General features: G+C 43.4%; 1 protein-coding gene across 4 annotated transcripts in view; it reads left to right on the top strand.

Annotated features, from left to right (window-relative positions):
- The window catches only part of LOC147458904 (protein BONZAI 1-like), a 125,071-nt gene that overhangs the window by 20,516 nt on the left and 87,034 nt on the right, over positions 1-17,521 (top strand). For all 4 annotated transcript variants that reach the window (XM_086510321.1, XM_086510319.1, XM_086510322.1 and 1 more), the window contains 8 exons: positions 9,079-9,126; positions 9,202-9,350; positions 9,438-9,486; positions 10,272-10,328; positions 10,879-11,070; positions 11,216-11,356; positions 11,434-11,495; positions 11,586-11,679. In XM_086510321.1, the coding sequence (XP_086366447.1) occupies positions 9,079-9,126; positions 9,202-9,350; positions 9,438-9,486; positions 10,272-10,328; positions 10,879-11,070; positions 11,216-11,356; positions 11,434-11,495; positions 11,586-11,679 (792 nt within the window). The remainder of the gene's footprint in view (positions 1-9,078; positions 9,127-9,201; positions 9,351-9,437; positions 9,487-10,271; positions 10,329-10,878; positions 11,071-11,215; positions 11,357-11,433; positions 11,496-11,585; positions 11,680-17,521) is intronic.

Below are 17,521 nucleotides of genomic sequence, written 5' to 3'. Positions count from 1 at the left end.
ACACACCCCTACCCCTAGGCATGGACAGTCCCGCGGAAAACCTTGCTGAAATGCTGACGTGGCACTGTCATACGGCTCTCCGGGATTCACGGCGGAAAACGCGATGCATTTTGCGGACAGCCAGCCATGTGGCAGCACGTACGGACGGCAGCTTTTGGGCCAGTTTTAGGCTACGCGATTGCTACGCAAAAGAATGAGAAAGAGAGAAGCATGAGAGAGAGAGAGAGAGAGAGAGAGAGAGAGAGAGAGAGAGAGAGAGAGAGAGAGAGAGAGAGAGAGAGAGAGAGAGAGAGAGAGAGAGAGAGAGAGAGAGAGAGCGCTTTTGAAGCACTGCTTTATTTTTAAAACGCTTTTAACTTTGAAGCTTTTGGGGCTCTGCTTTTGGGCATCCCTTGTAATGAATAAATAAGTGGGCAGGCTTTCCACTTCTGAGAGCATCTGGATGCAGAGTCTGAGAGTGAGAGCGTCCCACTCCCTTGTACTTTGAGTTGCAAATTAATACAAAAAGTACCGAAAGGGGCGCCAGTCTTTGGGGCCAATATCTCTAGGCACGGAACTCCGCCGGGCCAGTGTCAAATCAATTGTGAACTGTTTTGAAGTGAATTCTTGTGGTGTCGCAGTAGAATCTCGACTTGGAGTGTCCAAGTCTGTTACAGTGGTATCAGAGCACGGCTGATTTCTCTCCTACCGGGAAATCTGATCCTGTTTACGCGGCACTGATGGCTTTAGACAGAGATTAGTCGACTTCCTTTGCATCTGGAGATGCGGGAAGAGATGACGAAGAGGATTCACGCGAGGAGTATGGCCCACCTCGTCCTACTCAGGCGGAGCTTGAAGAGATGGAGCGTCGATGATTGATCGACGATGCAACAAAGATGATGCTAAATTTTGTGAAGGACCCGAAATTTGCAATATTTATGAGCCAGACCTCCTTTGACGAGGTGCATTCACAGTGGCGTCAAACCACAGAACCACCCCTCAAACCGGCACTGAAGAAACCTCCTACTCCAAGGATGTATACAGAGCAAGAATTAGAAGAGGTGGTTGATGGAATTTCTCAGCTTTTTGACGCGCAGAACAAAGCAGAAAAGCACGACAAAAAGGAGAAGAAAGGAACTGACTTCTAAGGTCGTCAGTCTACATTTCCATCAACAAGGAAGCAGAAGAAGCATGTTTGATTTGAAGGAGTACCTAGTTCTTCTTCTTTTGACAGTCCTTCTAGCTCTTCTGACTCGAGCGAAGAAGACAGAAAAGGGAAAAAGCGAAGCAAAAGGCAAAGCTTCAGAAAGGGCAAGAAAAAGGGAAAAAGCGAAGCAAAAAGCAAAGCTACAGAAAGGGCAAGAAAAAGGCAAAGAAGTCTAAATCTCGCCCATTTGTTGACAGTTCCACAGAGAACTCGTCTTCGAATAGTTCGGACTTTCACGACTGCAACTCTTACGCAAAGAAGAAGAATTTTTATAAAGCCAACCAGTATGATTTTTTGGAAGATAAAAGCAAGAAAGTCCGAGAGTTTAAGGAAGGTAGACAATCAATTAAACTTGACACGTTTTGTGGTTATAGAGATGCTTCGACGGCTTGGATTTCATACAAGAGTTTCCCATAACTTTCTCTGGAGGGCGTTACTCAGAGCACTCCAAGATTCGGAGGGCTACCTCTTACTTCAAGGGAAATGCTCGAACTTGGTGGTTCACGCTTCTTTTAAACAAGACAGCACCAATTAAATGGCTGAAATTTAAAAGGATTTTTATTTCTTCTTGGTTGACTCGATAGTATGAACGCGAAATACGGAGTGCTTGGAACCATCTTCGGATAACCAAGAAGGATACATTGGACGCATATTGCGAGAGATTCTGGAGCTCTTTTCTACCGGCCTCTTCATTTAAGAAGATCTCGTTCAAAGAACAGACTGAGCGGTTTACCTTGGGACTTCTTACGGAGATCCGAGATCACTGCTCCATTCAGGAACTTATGAGTCATGCGAAACGGGGTTTTGCCATTCGTTCAGGCAGCTTGACCTACCCCACAGAGAAATCATGACGCAAAGGACTGAACAGACTTTGAACAATGAAAGTAGAAAGAGGAAGAGCAACCAAGATAAGAAAGAAAAGGATACACGACCAAACTCACTCCTCGAGAGAGAGCTCTCTACATCAAAGAGGGGAAGTGCTTTGGATGCGGAGAAACTGGGCACATCTCCGCGAAGTGCCCTAAGAAGGCACCGAAATAACAGAATGACAAGGATGAAGACGGGCCTGAGAGTTCCAAAGCAACCGAGGAACCTGGACGAAAAGGCAAGATGAAAGCAACACTGGTTCAAGACTGCATGGGTATTGACCCAAGCACGATGGACGGGAGTACAGAACTTTGCCGAGCATGGGGCAAAGTGAAAGACCAAGAAGCCCTGATCTTCTTTGATGGAGGAGCCAAGGCTAACTTCATTTCACTTGAATTGGCAGCGCGGCTCGAGATCACACCCGATCGGATGGGACCACTAGCAAAGGCAGTTCTAGTGGCACTTGGCAGGGACGTAGCCATTACACCTATCATTGGCAAACTTCGGTTGCATTGTCAGGGGTATTTGGGGCATGAGGACTTCTATATAGTGCCTTTGGAAGGTTGTGATGTCCTCTTGGGAATTCCTTGGTAGCACAAGAACAACGCCGAGGTCGACTGTCGGGCGAGAAAAGCGACTTTGACTACAGAGAAGGACAGAACCATTGTACTTGATGTAAAACTGAAGGGTGAGTCTGTCCCTATTGTATCGGCTTCGGTTGTTTCAAAATTAATGAAATCTAGTCTGTTTGTTTACTCGATCTTTTTGAGAGAGATGAATGATGAGGATAGGACAAATATGTCTGAACTTGATAAAGAACGCCAAGATTTTCCCCACACTCATGCTGACTGCTTTTCAGAGGGCTTGCCCAACGAGTTACCACCAGCTCGTCCTGAGGATCATACCATTGATCTGATAACTGGAAGCACACCATTGAACCGGCCACCTTACAGTGTGAGCCGAGCCCAGAACGAAGAAATTATGAACCAAGTGAAAGACCTCTTGGAAAAGGGTCTTGTCTAGCCTAGTACTTCACCGTACTGCTCTCCAGTGTTGTTGGTTTTGAAGAAAGACGGATCTTGGAGAATGTGCATTGATTATGGAGCTCTCATCAAAATCACCAGCAAGAACAGATTTCCGATTGCTAGGATCGATGATATGCTTGACCGACTATAGGGATCCTCGTGTTTTAGCAGGATCGACTTGAAGAGCGGATATCAGCAGCTCCGAATCGCGCTGGGAGATGTCTACAAGACAGCTTTTCGGACGACTTTTGGGTTATTTGAGTTTTTGGTGATGCCTTTTGGCCTAACCAATGCTCCTGTGACATTTAACCGGATGATGGACATGATTTTTCGAGAGTACAGACTATTTGTTGGCACTTTCTTTGATGACATCATTGTTTTCTCCAGGATTAGACAAAACATAGAGAACATCTGCTTCAGTTCTTTCATGCATTACGAGATCACAAGTTGGTGATCAATGCGAAGAAAAGGGAATTTTTCCTACCAGAGATGCACTTTTTGGGACACAGTGTCTCGGCAGCAGGAGTGCAGATGGACCCCGCCAAGATAGAGACTATCCGTGATTGGCCCGATTTGAAGAATGTCCATGAAGTTAGAAGCTTCTTGGGCTTGTTTTCGTATTACATGCGGTTCATTCGAAATTTTGCAGAGGTTGCTTCCCCTTTGCATATCTTGACACAGAAAGGAGTCCCTTTCTCGTGGGGACCCACAGAGGTGACTGCCTTTCATACATTGAAAGAGAAATTGACTACCGGACCTATTTTGACTTTGCCGGACTTGCAGAAGTCATTTGAAGTATATTGTGATGCTTGTGCTTGTGGTCTTAATGCAAGGCGGCCTTGTCATTGCCTACAAGAGCCGATTGTTCTCAAGGCCGGAATTGACAACACAGATTTATGAGAAAGAGCTTTTGGTTGTTATCCATGCTCTTACTCAGTGGCGGCACTACGTACTCGGAGCGGATTTTACTGTCTTCACAGACCACCAGAGTTTACGCTACTTCTTGTCACAGAAGCAGCTATCGGAAAAACAGATGCGATGGGCGAACATCTTGTCACAATTTCACTTTCAGATGTCCATGTACAGGGACATAAGAATTTGGTGGCAGATGCTTTGTCCCGGAAGCCGTTGGTTCTGGCTATTTCCGTGATACATCATAGGAGCTTTGAGGATATGGTTGATCAATATGCCACAGATACAGATTTTGTAAATATTTTCACTCGGATACGAAATGGGGAGATAGTAGCGGGATATTCCATTCGGGATGGCTACTTGATGAGGATAACCATGTTGTGCGTTACACAGCCGTTGAGGGGAAAAGGTTATGACCGAATGCCACTGTCCACCTTTTACGGGTCACCGCGGCATTGCTACCACCTTGAAAGGTGTAGAGAGATACTTCTTTTGGCCGAGACTCAAGAAGGACGTGGACGATTTTGTGCACAGTTTCTTGGTATGCCACAAGGTCAAGTTTGACAAGCATGAAGCACAGGGATTGTTACAACCTTTGCCCATACCCACCCGCCCTTGGGAAAGTATTGCAATGGATTTCATTTTTGATCTCCCAAGAACACAGAGTGGTCATGATGGTATCTGGACTGTTATTAACAGATTTAGCAAGCAAGCTCATTTCATTCCAGTGAAGAAAACAGTCAAGCCGGATCACTTAGGGAAACTGTTTGTGGCCCAGATCTTCAGATTACATGGCATGCCCGAGACGATTGTCTGCGATAGGGACCCCAGATTCACGAGTTTGTTTTGGAAGGCATTTGGGAGAACATTGACACGCGGTTGCAGTTCTCGTCATCTTTCAATCTGCAGACTGACGGGCAATCTGAGATCGCAAATTCAGTGATACTAGATTTATTGAAGTCTTACATCTCGGATCAAAAGACTCAATGGGAAAAGTATTTACCTTTGGTGGAATTTGCCTACAACAACACGATACACTCTTCGACGGGGAAGGCGCCATTTGAGATTATTGAAGGTGCTACGAAGGTTTTACCCTTCCTAAGCACGAAAGATAAGATTTTTGAAGCGGATGAGTACACGCGTGACTTGGACACGGCTTTTGCCAAGGTCCGCGAGGCTTTGCAAAAATCTCAAGAAAGATAGAAAAAGGCAGTAGATCGCCATCGTCGCGATTTGAAATTAAAGGAGAACGATTGGGTGCTCTTATGTTTTGAGAAGGCACGCCTGAGAAAGAAAAAGGGAAAGGAGAGGCTTTTTCCAAACCTTAGTATGTGATACTACGGACCTTTCCAGATCACCGAAAAGATAAATGATGTCTCCTTCCGACTGAAGCTGCTCGACACTTGGAGGATTCACAATGCTTTTCATGTGAGTCTCTTGAAGCCTTTTAAAGGCGATGTGCCCGAAGATGGGGAGCCTGATGAGCAACCTGAAGTGGAAGAAAACGAGGAAATCCTTGTTCCCGAATAGATATTGGCACATAAAGACAAAAAGATTAAGGGTAAAGTGATAAGGTGGTTCTTGGTTAAATTCAAGAACTATCCTGCATTGGATGCGAAGTGGATGGAGGAGGAGGACCTAGCAGATACTCCTCAGATTGTGAATCTTTAGCTTGAAGCTTTTGGTTTAGCATAGTCTATTCCAATTGGAACCCCGAACTCAGCTTGGCCGGAAATCTGGTGCAGCGGGTATGCACAAGAGGGGAGTTACTCCGCTCCTTTGTCAACAGATGCCTCGATTTTTGATACTAGAGTCACTGATGTCTCTTTGAGCTTCATTGATACTGAGAGCTGACAATATTCTGCTGTAGTAACTTTATGAAGGGGAATTCCCGATAATATGATACTGATTTGCTTTTGACTTGTTTAAGTGCAGGAACTGATAGACGAAATGGTTGTAGCATTTTGTTCTGAATGATGTCGATAGACACGGTTGCAATAGGGATTAGTCAATCGGGCATCTATGAGGTCGTAAGTAAATCTAGATGCGATTGCTAATTGCATTGCCGATAAATCATGGTCTGAGATCTAAATGAATGTTGAATGTGATTTGTCATGTGATGTCATCCAATTGATGTGACTATCGATTGGTACATGTGCTAGAGGTGTGTTCCTAGTGCGTTGGTACTAATAGTCAGTGTTTGCTAACAGAGGTTATGGCTTCTCTCTTTTTTGTAGGCGTAATCGAGGGCGATTACAATGCTTTCAAGAGGGGGGTATGTCACAAACTGGTGACATGGCTACCCTGTACACACATGGCTGCCTTTGTACACGCACACCTACCCCTAGGCATGGACAGTCCCACGGAAAACCCTGCTGAAATGCTGATGTGGCACTGCCATACGACTCTCTGAGATTCACGGCGGAAAACGCGGCGCATTTTGCGGACAGCCAGCCACGTGGCAGCACGTACGGACGACAGCTTTTGGGCCAGTTTTAGGCTACGCAATTGCTACGCAAAAACATGAGAAAGAGAGAGAGAGAGCTTTTGAAGCACTGCTTTATTTTTAAAAGGCTTTTAACTTTGAAGCTTTTGGGGCTCTGCTTTTGGGTATCCCTTGTAATGAATAAATAAGTGGGCAGGTTTCCCACTTCTGAGAGCATCTGGACGCAGAGTCTGAAAGTGAGAGCCTCCCACTCCCTTGTACTTTAAGTTGCAGATTAATACAAAAAGAAATACTGAAAGGGGCACCAGTCTTTGGGCCAATATCTCTAGGCACGGAACTCCACTGGGCCAGTGTCGAATCATTTGTGAATTGTGAACTGTTTTGAAGTGAATTCTTGTGGTGTCGCGGTAGAATCCCGACTTGGAGTGTCCAAGTCCGTTACAAGTACACGGGGACTTGGACACTGCTTTTGCCAAGGTCCGGGAGGCTTTAGGGAAATCTCAAGAACGACATAAGAAGGCAGCAGATCGACATCGACGAGATTTGAAATCAAAGGAAGACGATTGGGTGCTCTTACGTTTTGAGAAGGCACGCCTAAGGAAACGAAAGGGAAAGGAGCGGCTTTTTCCAAAGCTTAGGTTGAGGTATTATGGCCCTTTCCAGATAAAAGAAAAGATAAATGATATCTCCTTTCGACTCAAGCTGCCCGATACTTGGAAGATTCACAATGCATTCCATGTGAGTCTATTGAAGCCGTTTAAAGGTGATGTGCCAATTGATGGGGAGCCTGATGAGCAACCCGAAGTGGAGGAAAGCGAGGAGATACTCGTTCCATAACAGTGTGACATAAAAACGCGTTTCGGCCCTCTGAAACGGCGAAACGGCCGAAATGTTCCGGCGAAACGGGTCGAATTTTTTTTTGGCTCCCTTTTGACCAGTTGACCTTAAATCACCCATTTGGGGCTTTTTAGAGCCAGGCCGCTTTACAAAATCAATACGTTGTTTACTCGTGACTCAAGTCTCGCATCCAAATTTTGGTATTTCACATGTTTTGACAGGTAAATTTATATGTATATTCAATGTATAATTATAGGTACATACATGTAAAACGTCGCTTTCTTTGAGCCTCGAAACGAAACGTTTCAGAAACCTCGAAACCCCAAAACGCACGAAACCCCGAAACGTTTCATGTCACACTGTTCCAGAACAGATTTTGGCACACAAGGAAAGAAAGACGAAAGGTAAAGTGATTTGGCAGTTCTTGGTGAAATTCAAGAACTATTCTGCATTGGATGCGAAGTGGATGGAGGAGAGGAGGACCTAGTAGATACTCCTCAAATTTTGGAACTTTACCTTGAAGCATTCGGTGTAGCATAGTCTACTCCGATAGTACCCCGAATTCAGCAAGGGTGAATCTAGTGCAGCGGGTTTGCACAAGAGGGTTTGCACAAGAGGGGAGTTACTCTGCTCCTTTGTCAACAGATTACCCTGATTTTTGAATAAGGTCACTGATGCCCCCTTTGGGTTTTGGGGATACTAATGGGTTGACCAATATTCTGTTGTATGACTTTATGACATGGAATTCTCGAAACTGGATATGTGATTTGTACTCTCTCACTTCACTTGTTTGAGTGCAGGAACTGAAAGACGAAATGATTGCAGCATTTCGGTCTAATAAATCTCTATAGACATGATCGCAATAAGGATTAGTGAATCGGGCATCAGTGAGGTCCGGACTGGATCTAGATGCGATTACTAAATACGTTGCTGGCAGTCATGGTTTGAGATTTGAAATGAATTTTTTTGTGATTTGTCACGTGATGTCCTGTGATGTGACTGTCGATTTGTACAAGTGCTAGATGTGTCGTGTCTAGTGCGTTGGTACTAAGAGTCAGTGTCTACTAAGACAGTTTATGGCCTCTGTCTGTTTTGCAGGCGTAATCGAGGGCGATTACAATTCTTTCACTTTGTACTGTAATAGGTGTAACACTTTTACATCCATGATTGGTTTTTTGAGAGACTTGTTGATTATGTCCATGGTTTTAATTGTCGGATTACCTAGAATGCAATGGGGGACACGACCTCGTCTGGGTGTGTTTAAAATATGAGATTGGGCCTTGGCTAGATTGTTTGTAGAGAACATATACTGTTTATATGGCACATTGCCTCCGATTGAGATAAAAAGTTTATTAATCCCTTATGGAGAGTTGTGTTTAGGAAGCTGGATACCAAACTTTGCATGAGCACAATAGATCCTTCGCAAACAAATGCATGAAGGATTAACCAAATGCATTAAATGAGCATACATAGATTCTCATGGACAAAATACCCTTTTAAGAAGGGGAACAAGTTTATCTTAAGAAATTGGAGACATAGCCAGAGAGATCTACAAAACCACAACTGATGCCAATGAAGAGAGGGGCTGCGGGCCCCTGGGAGAGAGGAGGGGGGGGGGGGGGGGGGGGGGGGGGGGGGGGCGTAATGGTTGGAGGAATGCAGGTCCCTGATGCAGCTCTCGTGTTTGTGAGCTTTGGAATTTATTGCTCATTCAATGTAATGGAATGCTGTCTATAATCTTCCATTTTTTGTGCTTTTTCTACAATGATACATGGACTGTGAAGCATCATCTTTCTTTTCTGCAGCTATCAGTCTCAGCATCAAAGTTGCGGGATCGTGATGTTCTGTCAAAGGTACATATTTTGGTTGACTTTAGTTTATATTTCTGACTCATATCATGCACCAATTTTGTGGTAGCTTTGGTCCAGAGTGATCCCATGTTAGTGCTCTTTCTAAAAAGAAAGGATGGAACATTTGAGGAAATTGGACGAACCGAAGTGTGCCTGAATTCTTTGAGTCCGAAGTGGATAACGAAGTTACTGGTCCTGTACAGTTTTGAGGACGTTCAAGTTTTGTTGTGAGTGAAGATGAGCAGTTGAATTTGATTTTGTGAGGTGTTTTTCTGGGCTTCCAAGATGTATACAATGCTATTTGTGCACTACAGGTTCAAAATTTATGATATCGATACAAATTTCAAGGGCGTCCCTACTAAGGTGAAGTACACTTTGTGCACTTTTGGAGAATATTTCTTGTGAGATTACTGGTATGCCGTATAAGACTTTGGAGACCATCTTTTTGTCCTTATCAGCTAATGTCATGGATCACATAGATATCCACTGATCCTAGTTTCTATATTCGCTTAGGTTTATTTTCACTTTTTTTTTTCCTTCAACATGGTATTTTGTGTGGATGTCAACTCTTAATTCAATAAGTATAAAATTGTAAGACTATGAATACAACAGGACTTTAATTTCATACTTTGGATTGATGTGTTGTGCTAGTAATATATTGTAGCGCCAGATGTTTCTGCTATTTTTTATAGTTCATTTGCCAAATTCTCGTTCGACAAAAGAATTTACATTCTATCAGAAACCCATTCATCTGTATGAGATTAGCTTCAATTTGTTGCGTCTTACCTGACCTCCAAGGCATTCTTGGTCACTAGCTACAAAATACCCAGCATTTTCCTGGAGAGTTGTACTGACAGCTCTTGTTAAGAAGCTATGGAATTATGAGTTGTATCTTTACCACTTTTGTGCTTCTTTGATGTAATCGAAAAGTGAAGCCCTTTCTTTAGATGTCAAGGTTAAGTTTTTATGCGCACGGTTGTTGACACTTGCATATTAATAATTAGAGTAGGGCATTCAGTTAGCTGCTGGGCCCCTTCTTGGCATCATTTCTCTGATAGGTTGAGTTTAATCTTTTAGCAGGTGCAAGCAAAATATTACTTTCCAATTGACATTGAGTTAGCTGTTGACTCTCTGCTTTTTTGTTGCAGAAAATTCCATTACAGCAGCAACAATTTCTTGGGCAAGTGGAGTGTGTTTTGTCCCAGGTAATTCAAACGTATTGGCACAGTGGAAAACTCATAAAAGTGTTGCTTTGAAGTAGGTGAGAACCCATATAAGGCAGAGTGTTGATAAGCAACGCAACTAACAGCATCGATATAAAAATGAGTGTACCGCAGTCCAAAATTAAGTTTTATAGGTTGGAACCTGTATAACGTAATGGGTTCTTTTGTGTAAGGCAGAGTGTCGATAAGCAACGCAACTAACAGCACCGATATAAAAATGAGTGTTGATAAGCAACGCAACTGACAACATCGATATAAAAATGAGTGTACCGCGGTCCACAATTTTTGGGAAGAAAAAGTTTTGCGACTTTTTTGTGTTTTCAGAATTATCCTTAAGGAATTTAGGCCTAGCATGCAGGGAATTTTTTTCTTGTTCTGAATGGGAAGAGTGATTAATTCTTCTTTGCCTTATTTAGCTGAGTGGTTTATGGAAGCACTATTGTTGTGATACCTAGATTGATCTGTATTCCTTTTGAATCATATGTTACATTGAAGGGGATAGGTTCAATCTTCATACCCGTTGATTGTGCAGATTGTAACGACACCCGGACAGAGTGTAACCAGAGCTTTACAACCATCTAAAGAGCAAGAGCTGGATGCGGCTGGAATGCCGGAACTTGGATCACTAACTGTGAGGGCTGAAGAAGTAGTCCATTCGAAGTCAATTGTGGAGATCAGGGTCAATTGTTTGGAGCTTGACAACAAGGATCTATTCTCTAAAAGTGTAAGGTTTTTCTAGTTTAGGACAGGTTTCTAAATACGGATGATGTTGTTCATTCTGAGCTCTTTTTTACCTGTGTCCGGTTTTATATATTTGAAGATTTTGTGTTCTAACTGACTTTTCATTGCTTGCTTGCCCATATGCTTAGGATCCTTATCTGTCAATCAGCAAGAGGAATGAAGATGGATCGTATACACCAGTTTACAAAACTGAAGTGAAGAAAAACAGCTTGAATCCAATTTGGAAGCCCATAAAAATTACACTTCAGCAATTGTGTAATGGTGATATGGTAGTATTTTGTGCATTCTGTTTGTAATCAGTTAAGTGGATGTCCATTTGACTTAACAGGGGAGTGCCATCTCTCAGGATTGTCCGCTCAAGTTTGAATGCTTAAATTTCAATGCCAGTGGAAGGCATGACTTGATTGGGTGAGGCAGCAGGCTTCAATCATCTGAATGTGTTGGTCTATAAGAACATAGAAACCTGTTACCTTGCAATAATACTTTTTCCCCCTCCAGGGCTCTTCAAACCTCGCTGACTGGTATTCAAAAATTGCAGAGGGAAGATGTACTCAACTTAGAGCAACAATCTTCTGGAAGATCAGCAATTAAGGTGCTTTTGGTGTTTTATCTTATAAACAGAAAAACAAGAGGACAATGAATCTTTTAAGTACACTGAAGATACATACACGCATCAAATATTGTCATTTAGTCATTTTCTTCTGTAACTGATTTGCCACCACAAGTATTCGGACAGGTGTAGATCTTTATGCCTTTTTTCCACAAAAGTGATCCTTATATTAGTTAGAAAACCTGCCCAGTGGGCTATATCAACTCCTGCCATGAGAGAATATGACATACGTACAAAGAGAGGAGACTGGCCCAAGATAGGAAAAAACAGAATATACGAAGGCTACATTTTTGAAGGGGAAGAGGGAAGAGTCAAGCAGATGGCCAAATGGGCAATGCAGGTGGCTTATGCCGTCACTTGAAGACTTGGATGTAGCAACCGGCGTACTTGATGTTTGGGGAATGATTTGACACACATATGTGACGTATGTCTATGTTCTCTATGGAAAGATGCTTCTTTGTGCATCTTTTTTGATGCAGACTATGTTGTTGATGCCAGTTTATGCCATATGAGCTATTTTTGGCAGCGTTTTGCTGTTGACAACCCTCTTATGCACTGATTTGTGTAGCTTAAGTTTGGACTATTTATGGCTGCATTTGGAGCCATTTTTGGAGCATTTTGGCTGATTGTATTGTTTGCATCTTATTGGCAGACGTACTTTCATTGCTGTTTTCTCATAACAGGAGCTTGCCTCTAGGGTCGCCCTCTTTCGAGGACATATTGAACCCAGCATAGTTCTGCACAGCAGCAGGACCCTACAAGATAGCAAGATAGAGCTTAGAGGGGTCAGAGTCAGAAATAACGAAGTGCTCAGCAGCAACACAATGTTGATCAGACACAGACATAGAGACAAGCAGGTAGACACGGATAGGGACAGCCTATCCTTGTTTATAGACGGGTAGTCAGACCTCTTGATGCAGCTTGATAGACAGATAGAGCATGAGGACCAGCAATCAGAGGTATTAGCCTGATGTGCCCATGGATAACAGGCCAATTCAGCATGCTTTGGATTCCTTGGAGATCGCATGTGCCTCTTACAGTTGAGCAGGAGAGCGAGTCTCCTCAGTTTGCAGAGGAGTTTGACCATTCATCAGGCTTTGCATCACCAGTAGCCGATGTTCGGGTATGTGAGATCTTGCCTGCCGGTTGGTCCATGGAGATCACTAGATGTCTCTTTGAGGAGTGGACCACTTTGCGTTGACATGTTTTTCCTGCCGTTGACGGGTCACATTTTCCTTGGTTCAAAAGAGAGCTCCCATGATCGGATTCAGAGTGCAGGTTTTACATGAGGGTTCCTTTTGGACGAGGGAGGCTATCAATGATACCATACAAGACAAGACACAATGGTTTAGGCCAACTACTTCATGGGTATCAGAAAATTTAATGAGGCCTTTGGGAAGTTGGTTTGGTCAGAGAGATATGCCCTTGGTACCTTCCCATGGCTTTTGTGGTGGATGATGATTCCTTCTTGCCTCTCTTACGTATGGATGTGCCATAGATTTGCATCCATTTTTGGGGTACCACATTAGGAAATGTTAGAGTGGATGCGGAGTGATTCTGGAGGCACAGCCTAGGGTTTCACAGTCCCTTCGCTTTTGTGAGCGGCCACAGGAGGTTTTTATGGGGGATGCTTGATATCGGTAAGAAACATAACACAGGACATTGTGGTTTTTGGTAGACCTCTTGAGATGGATAGAGCCTTGGGCAGATTTATGTATGTTTATTACAAGCCAGATAGCTACCTTTCACGTCTTGATTAGAGTATCTTAATCCCTAGATGTATCCTATGCCCGTTGTTGATGTTTCACTTCCAAAGGAGAGGAGAGAGGCCATTGTGAGGGGTATCCTTATGTGGACTATGCACGACTATCCTGGCCTTGGAGAGGTTTTTGTTATGTTATGTTCATTCTTCTCTCTCTTTACCATTTGAACTTTGAAGCTTTTCTCTAACGATATGATATGAGTGCAGGGTTGTCCACATCGGGTCACAATGCGTGTCCTACTTGTGGGCGGCCAAATGCCTTGCACAAGGTAATCTATCCAAACAACCATTGTTTCTTGCCCCAAGGTCATAGAAAATACAAGGCTAGGTACAAGAGGCTCTTGCTTTGGCAATCACGCATAAACCCACAGACTGTACATACAGATGAATAGCCCTTGAGCTGGGCATCACGATTCTGTATTCATAAGGAAAGAGAGGTGCACAAGAGCGGAGTCATTGTGCTACACGAGATAGAGGAGAAAGAAAGCTTTTGATTAAAGCTTTGATCACCTCCACCCACTACTCACACACACAGTAGTCACTTAATGACCAAAATCAGTCTCCCCTCTTGCCTAGATCAATTTTGGGCATCCCCTCCTTGCTGAGGTATCTGGCAAACTGCTCTGGAGCCGCCAAGTGTCCTTTATGTCCATTCGAGCTAATTTCCTAGTACCCACCAACTTATAAAGTGTCGCGTGGGGCCTAAATGACTATGGACTTAGCCTAGCCACCCTTTTATTACTCAGATTTCAGTGCCGATTGGCCCGACAAACTTGTGGCGACGTGGCCTTCATTGCTGCGGATGGAACTCTCGGCCATCGTCCGTTCCACATTGGCCATACAATGTCCGGCCATTTGTGACTTCAACAAGAGGGTCCCAAAAGTTAAATTAAAATCAAGGGAAAGAAATTAACAACTAAGGTTAGTGGTTGTCACAACCTCGTGACATACCCCCCTCTCGAAATGGCAAACGTCCTCGATTGCATGCCAGATAAACATGCCATAGATGATTTAGTGTGATTAGCATCCTTTTATCATCACATGTATCCACAAGAAAGGTCATAAAACATAGATACAACTGACCCAATGAAACCTCATACTTATGTCATTTTTGTCTACAATAGAAGTGAACATTATACCTTTAACACTTCTTGGGCAATGTGCACTTCTATTGCACTGAATCCGTATGTACATATGATGTGCTAGCTCTATCATCGCCCCTCTTTTGAGCACGTTGAGTTGGGGCATACGTAGGCTGTAAATCAAAGGCTTCAAGGTAAAGCTGCAATACACTCGGTGACTCTAGCAGTTCATCCTCTTCTATCCATTTTGCATCCATAGGTGGATAGATCTTGAACTTCGCCAAATAATGTCGTGCCAAAATCTGCTCAGGTACCAAGATCTCATCAAGTTCCTGAACTTCTGGTTGATCTTCATCTGGCATATCTTTTGGCACATCACCCGCAAAGGGTCTTAGAAGACTCACGTGAAACACATTATGAATCTTCCAACTATTAGGCAATTGCAGCCTATAAGCAACATCACCGATCTTGTCAAATACCGCAAAAGAACCCATTCACCAGGTGAAAACAACAGTTCACGTCAGTGACGATCAGTAGCCCTTTTCTGATTTGTCCGAGTCTTCTCCAAGGCAAGCTTGATTTTCTTATACATTTCATCCATGCTCTCTGCATATCGATCTGGTTCAAAAATCTTATCCTTTGTGTGCAAAATGGGAGGAACCTTTTTGCTACCCTCAACAATTTTGAAAGGTGCCTTGCATGTTGACGAATGCACCGTATTGTTGTATGCATACTCAAGCATGGGTAAATACTGTTCCCATTTGCCCGTATTATCTGACACATAGCATTTAAGCAGATCTATGACAATAGAAAATGCTCTTCTGATTGTCCATCAATTTGTGGATGAAATGAGGACGAAAACTTGAGCGTAGTGCCTATGTTTTCAAACTAGCCTCTCCAAAACAGGCTCATACGAGGGTCACGATCACTGACAATAGAGTGTGGCATACCATGGTACTTTTACACATTGTACATGAACAACCGTGCTATCTGATCAGATTTTATCCTCTTCCGGACAGGGATAAAATGGGCTTGTTTGCTAAACCTACAAATAATGGTCTATATACTATCATTCCCTGTCGGTGCTCTTGAAAGATCAAAGATAAAATATATAGAAATACTTTCCCATGGCTTTTCTGAAATAGGCAATGGTTGTAACAACCTTGGTGCCTTTTGCTTGTCAAACTTGACCTTTTGGCAAATCACGCATGCTCGCACAAAGGCATTCACATCTCTCCTCAAAGTAAGCCAATAAAAGAATGTCTCAACCGCTTTCACTGTCGCATCTATACCACGATGCCCTGCATACGGTGGGACACGACTTTCTACCATAACCTTATGTTGCAATGGCCTAGCGACACATAGTCTGCATGCATGTCCAGCTTGCAACTGTTGAAAGATTCTTGCAAAATTTTCATCGGTAGCATACTATTACTTCATGTCATCAAGCTCATGATGATAAGGAATTGACACAACTGAAATTTGTGGCTTTCTTGATAATGCATCAGCCACAACGTTCTTCTTGCCTTCCACATGCACAATGTGAAAGTGGAACATAGAGAGAATGTTGCCCATCGCATGTGCTTTTTAGATAACTTTGACTATGTTGAGAAGTATCGCAAGGTCTAATGATCTGTTTGGACAACAAAATCAGCACCTAGCAGGCAGTGCTTCTAACTTGAAAGCGCATGAATCACGGCCAACAACTCTTTCTTGTAGATTTGCATAGTTTTTTGTGGCCCTTGCAAGATTCTGCTTTTGTAAGCTACTATCCGACCATCTTGCACTAACACTGTCCCAATACTATTGCCACACGTCACACTAGACCGCAAATGACTTCCTGAGATTTGGTAAACAAGTACGAGATCCGAAGTCATCTTTTCCTTCAAGAGATTAAAAGCTGAAATCTCTTTTTGTGTCCATTGGAAAGTGACCCCTCTCTTTTGCAAAGCATATAGGTGTGAAGCAATCTCGACGAAGTTCCGGATGAACCTTCTTTAGTAAGAACATAATCCCAAGAAGCTACGGACATCATGCACAGTCTTCAAGTTTGGCCATATCTTGGTTGCTTCAACCTTTGCAAGATCCATTCAGACACCATCCTTTGACACAATGTGGCCCAAAAAGTGGATCTCTTTAAAAAAGAATTCACTTTTTTTAGGGTTGATGGGCAACTTGTGACTGCGCAACTCTTTGAACACAATGGTCAAGTGACACCTATGCTCCTCTTCATTCTTCGAACAAACTATCATGTCATCAAAGAATGTGCCGACAAACTTTTGATGTGGGCGGAAGATCTGATCCATCATCCTATTGAACGTAGCAGGAGCATTTCCAAGATGTGAGTTTTGCCCCTATGCTGTAAAGTGAACCTTTTGTTGAAGACATCCAACACTCCATGTACATGAAACATCCATGGGATTCCCAACAACGCATCACACCCTTCCAGTGGCATGCTATAAGATTCTTCTGTGTCCACATGCGATTGGATATGCAGACGCAACTTTCCAATGATGGAAGTAACACACTTTGAGTGACCTGGACATGCCAAACCTCCCTCTGTTGTGTACCCTATCTCTGTAGCTTTGATGTCCAATCTGATAGCCAACTCTGGTGAGATAAGGTTTGTACTCAGATCAGAGAAAATGAGCGTTGACTGATCCCTAACTTTACCCCACGCTCTGCATAACTCATTGGCATTCTGGCTGGCCTACCACCCACCATAGTTTTTCCATACTTCAACCACACGTCGGACGCACACGGGCACGGAAGTATGGAATAAGTACGGATTAGACTACCAGCTTGTGGGCATGGGGGAAGCCTAAAGGTGAGCAAGAGAGGGTGAGAGTATGGGCTGATCCCTGATTCGCAGCTCGTAGCTCATTGATGTGCATAAATCTCACGCTCCCTTCACTGCCTCCGCAACAGAGTCATTAGTCCAACTCGCGCCGCCAAAAACTGCAGGCGAAAAATTTGTCTC

The sequence above is a fragment of the Adiantum capillus-veneris genome, chromosome 4 (genome assembly GCF_014529385.1).
Source record: "Adiantum capillus-veneris isolate H3 chromosome 4, ASM1452938v2, whole genome shotgun sequence".
In the NCBI taxonomy this organism is placed as follows: Eukaryota; Viridiplantae; Streptophyta; class Polypodiopsida; order Polypodiales; family Pteridaceae; genus Adiantum; species Adiantum capillus-veneris.
Note: the sequence above shows the minus strand (reverse complement) of the source record. Positions and strands in the feature narration are given on the sequence as shown.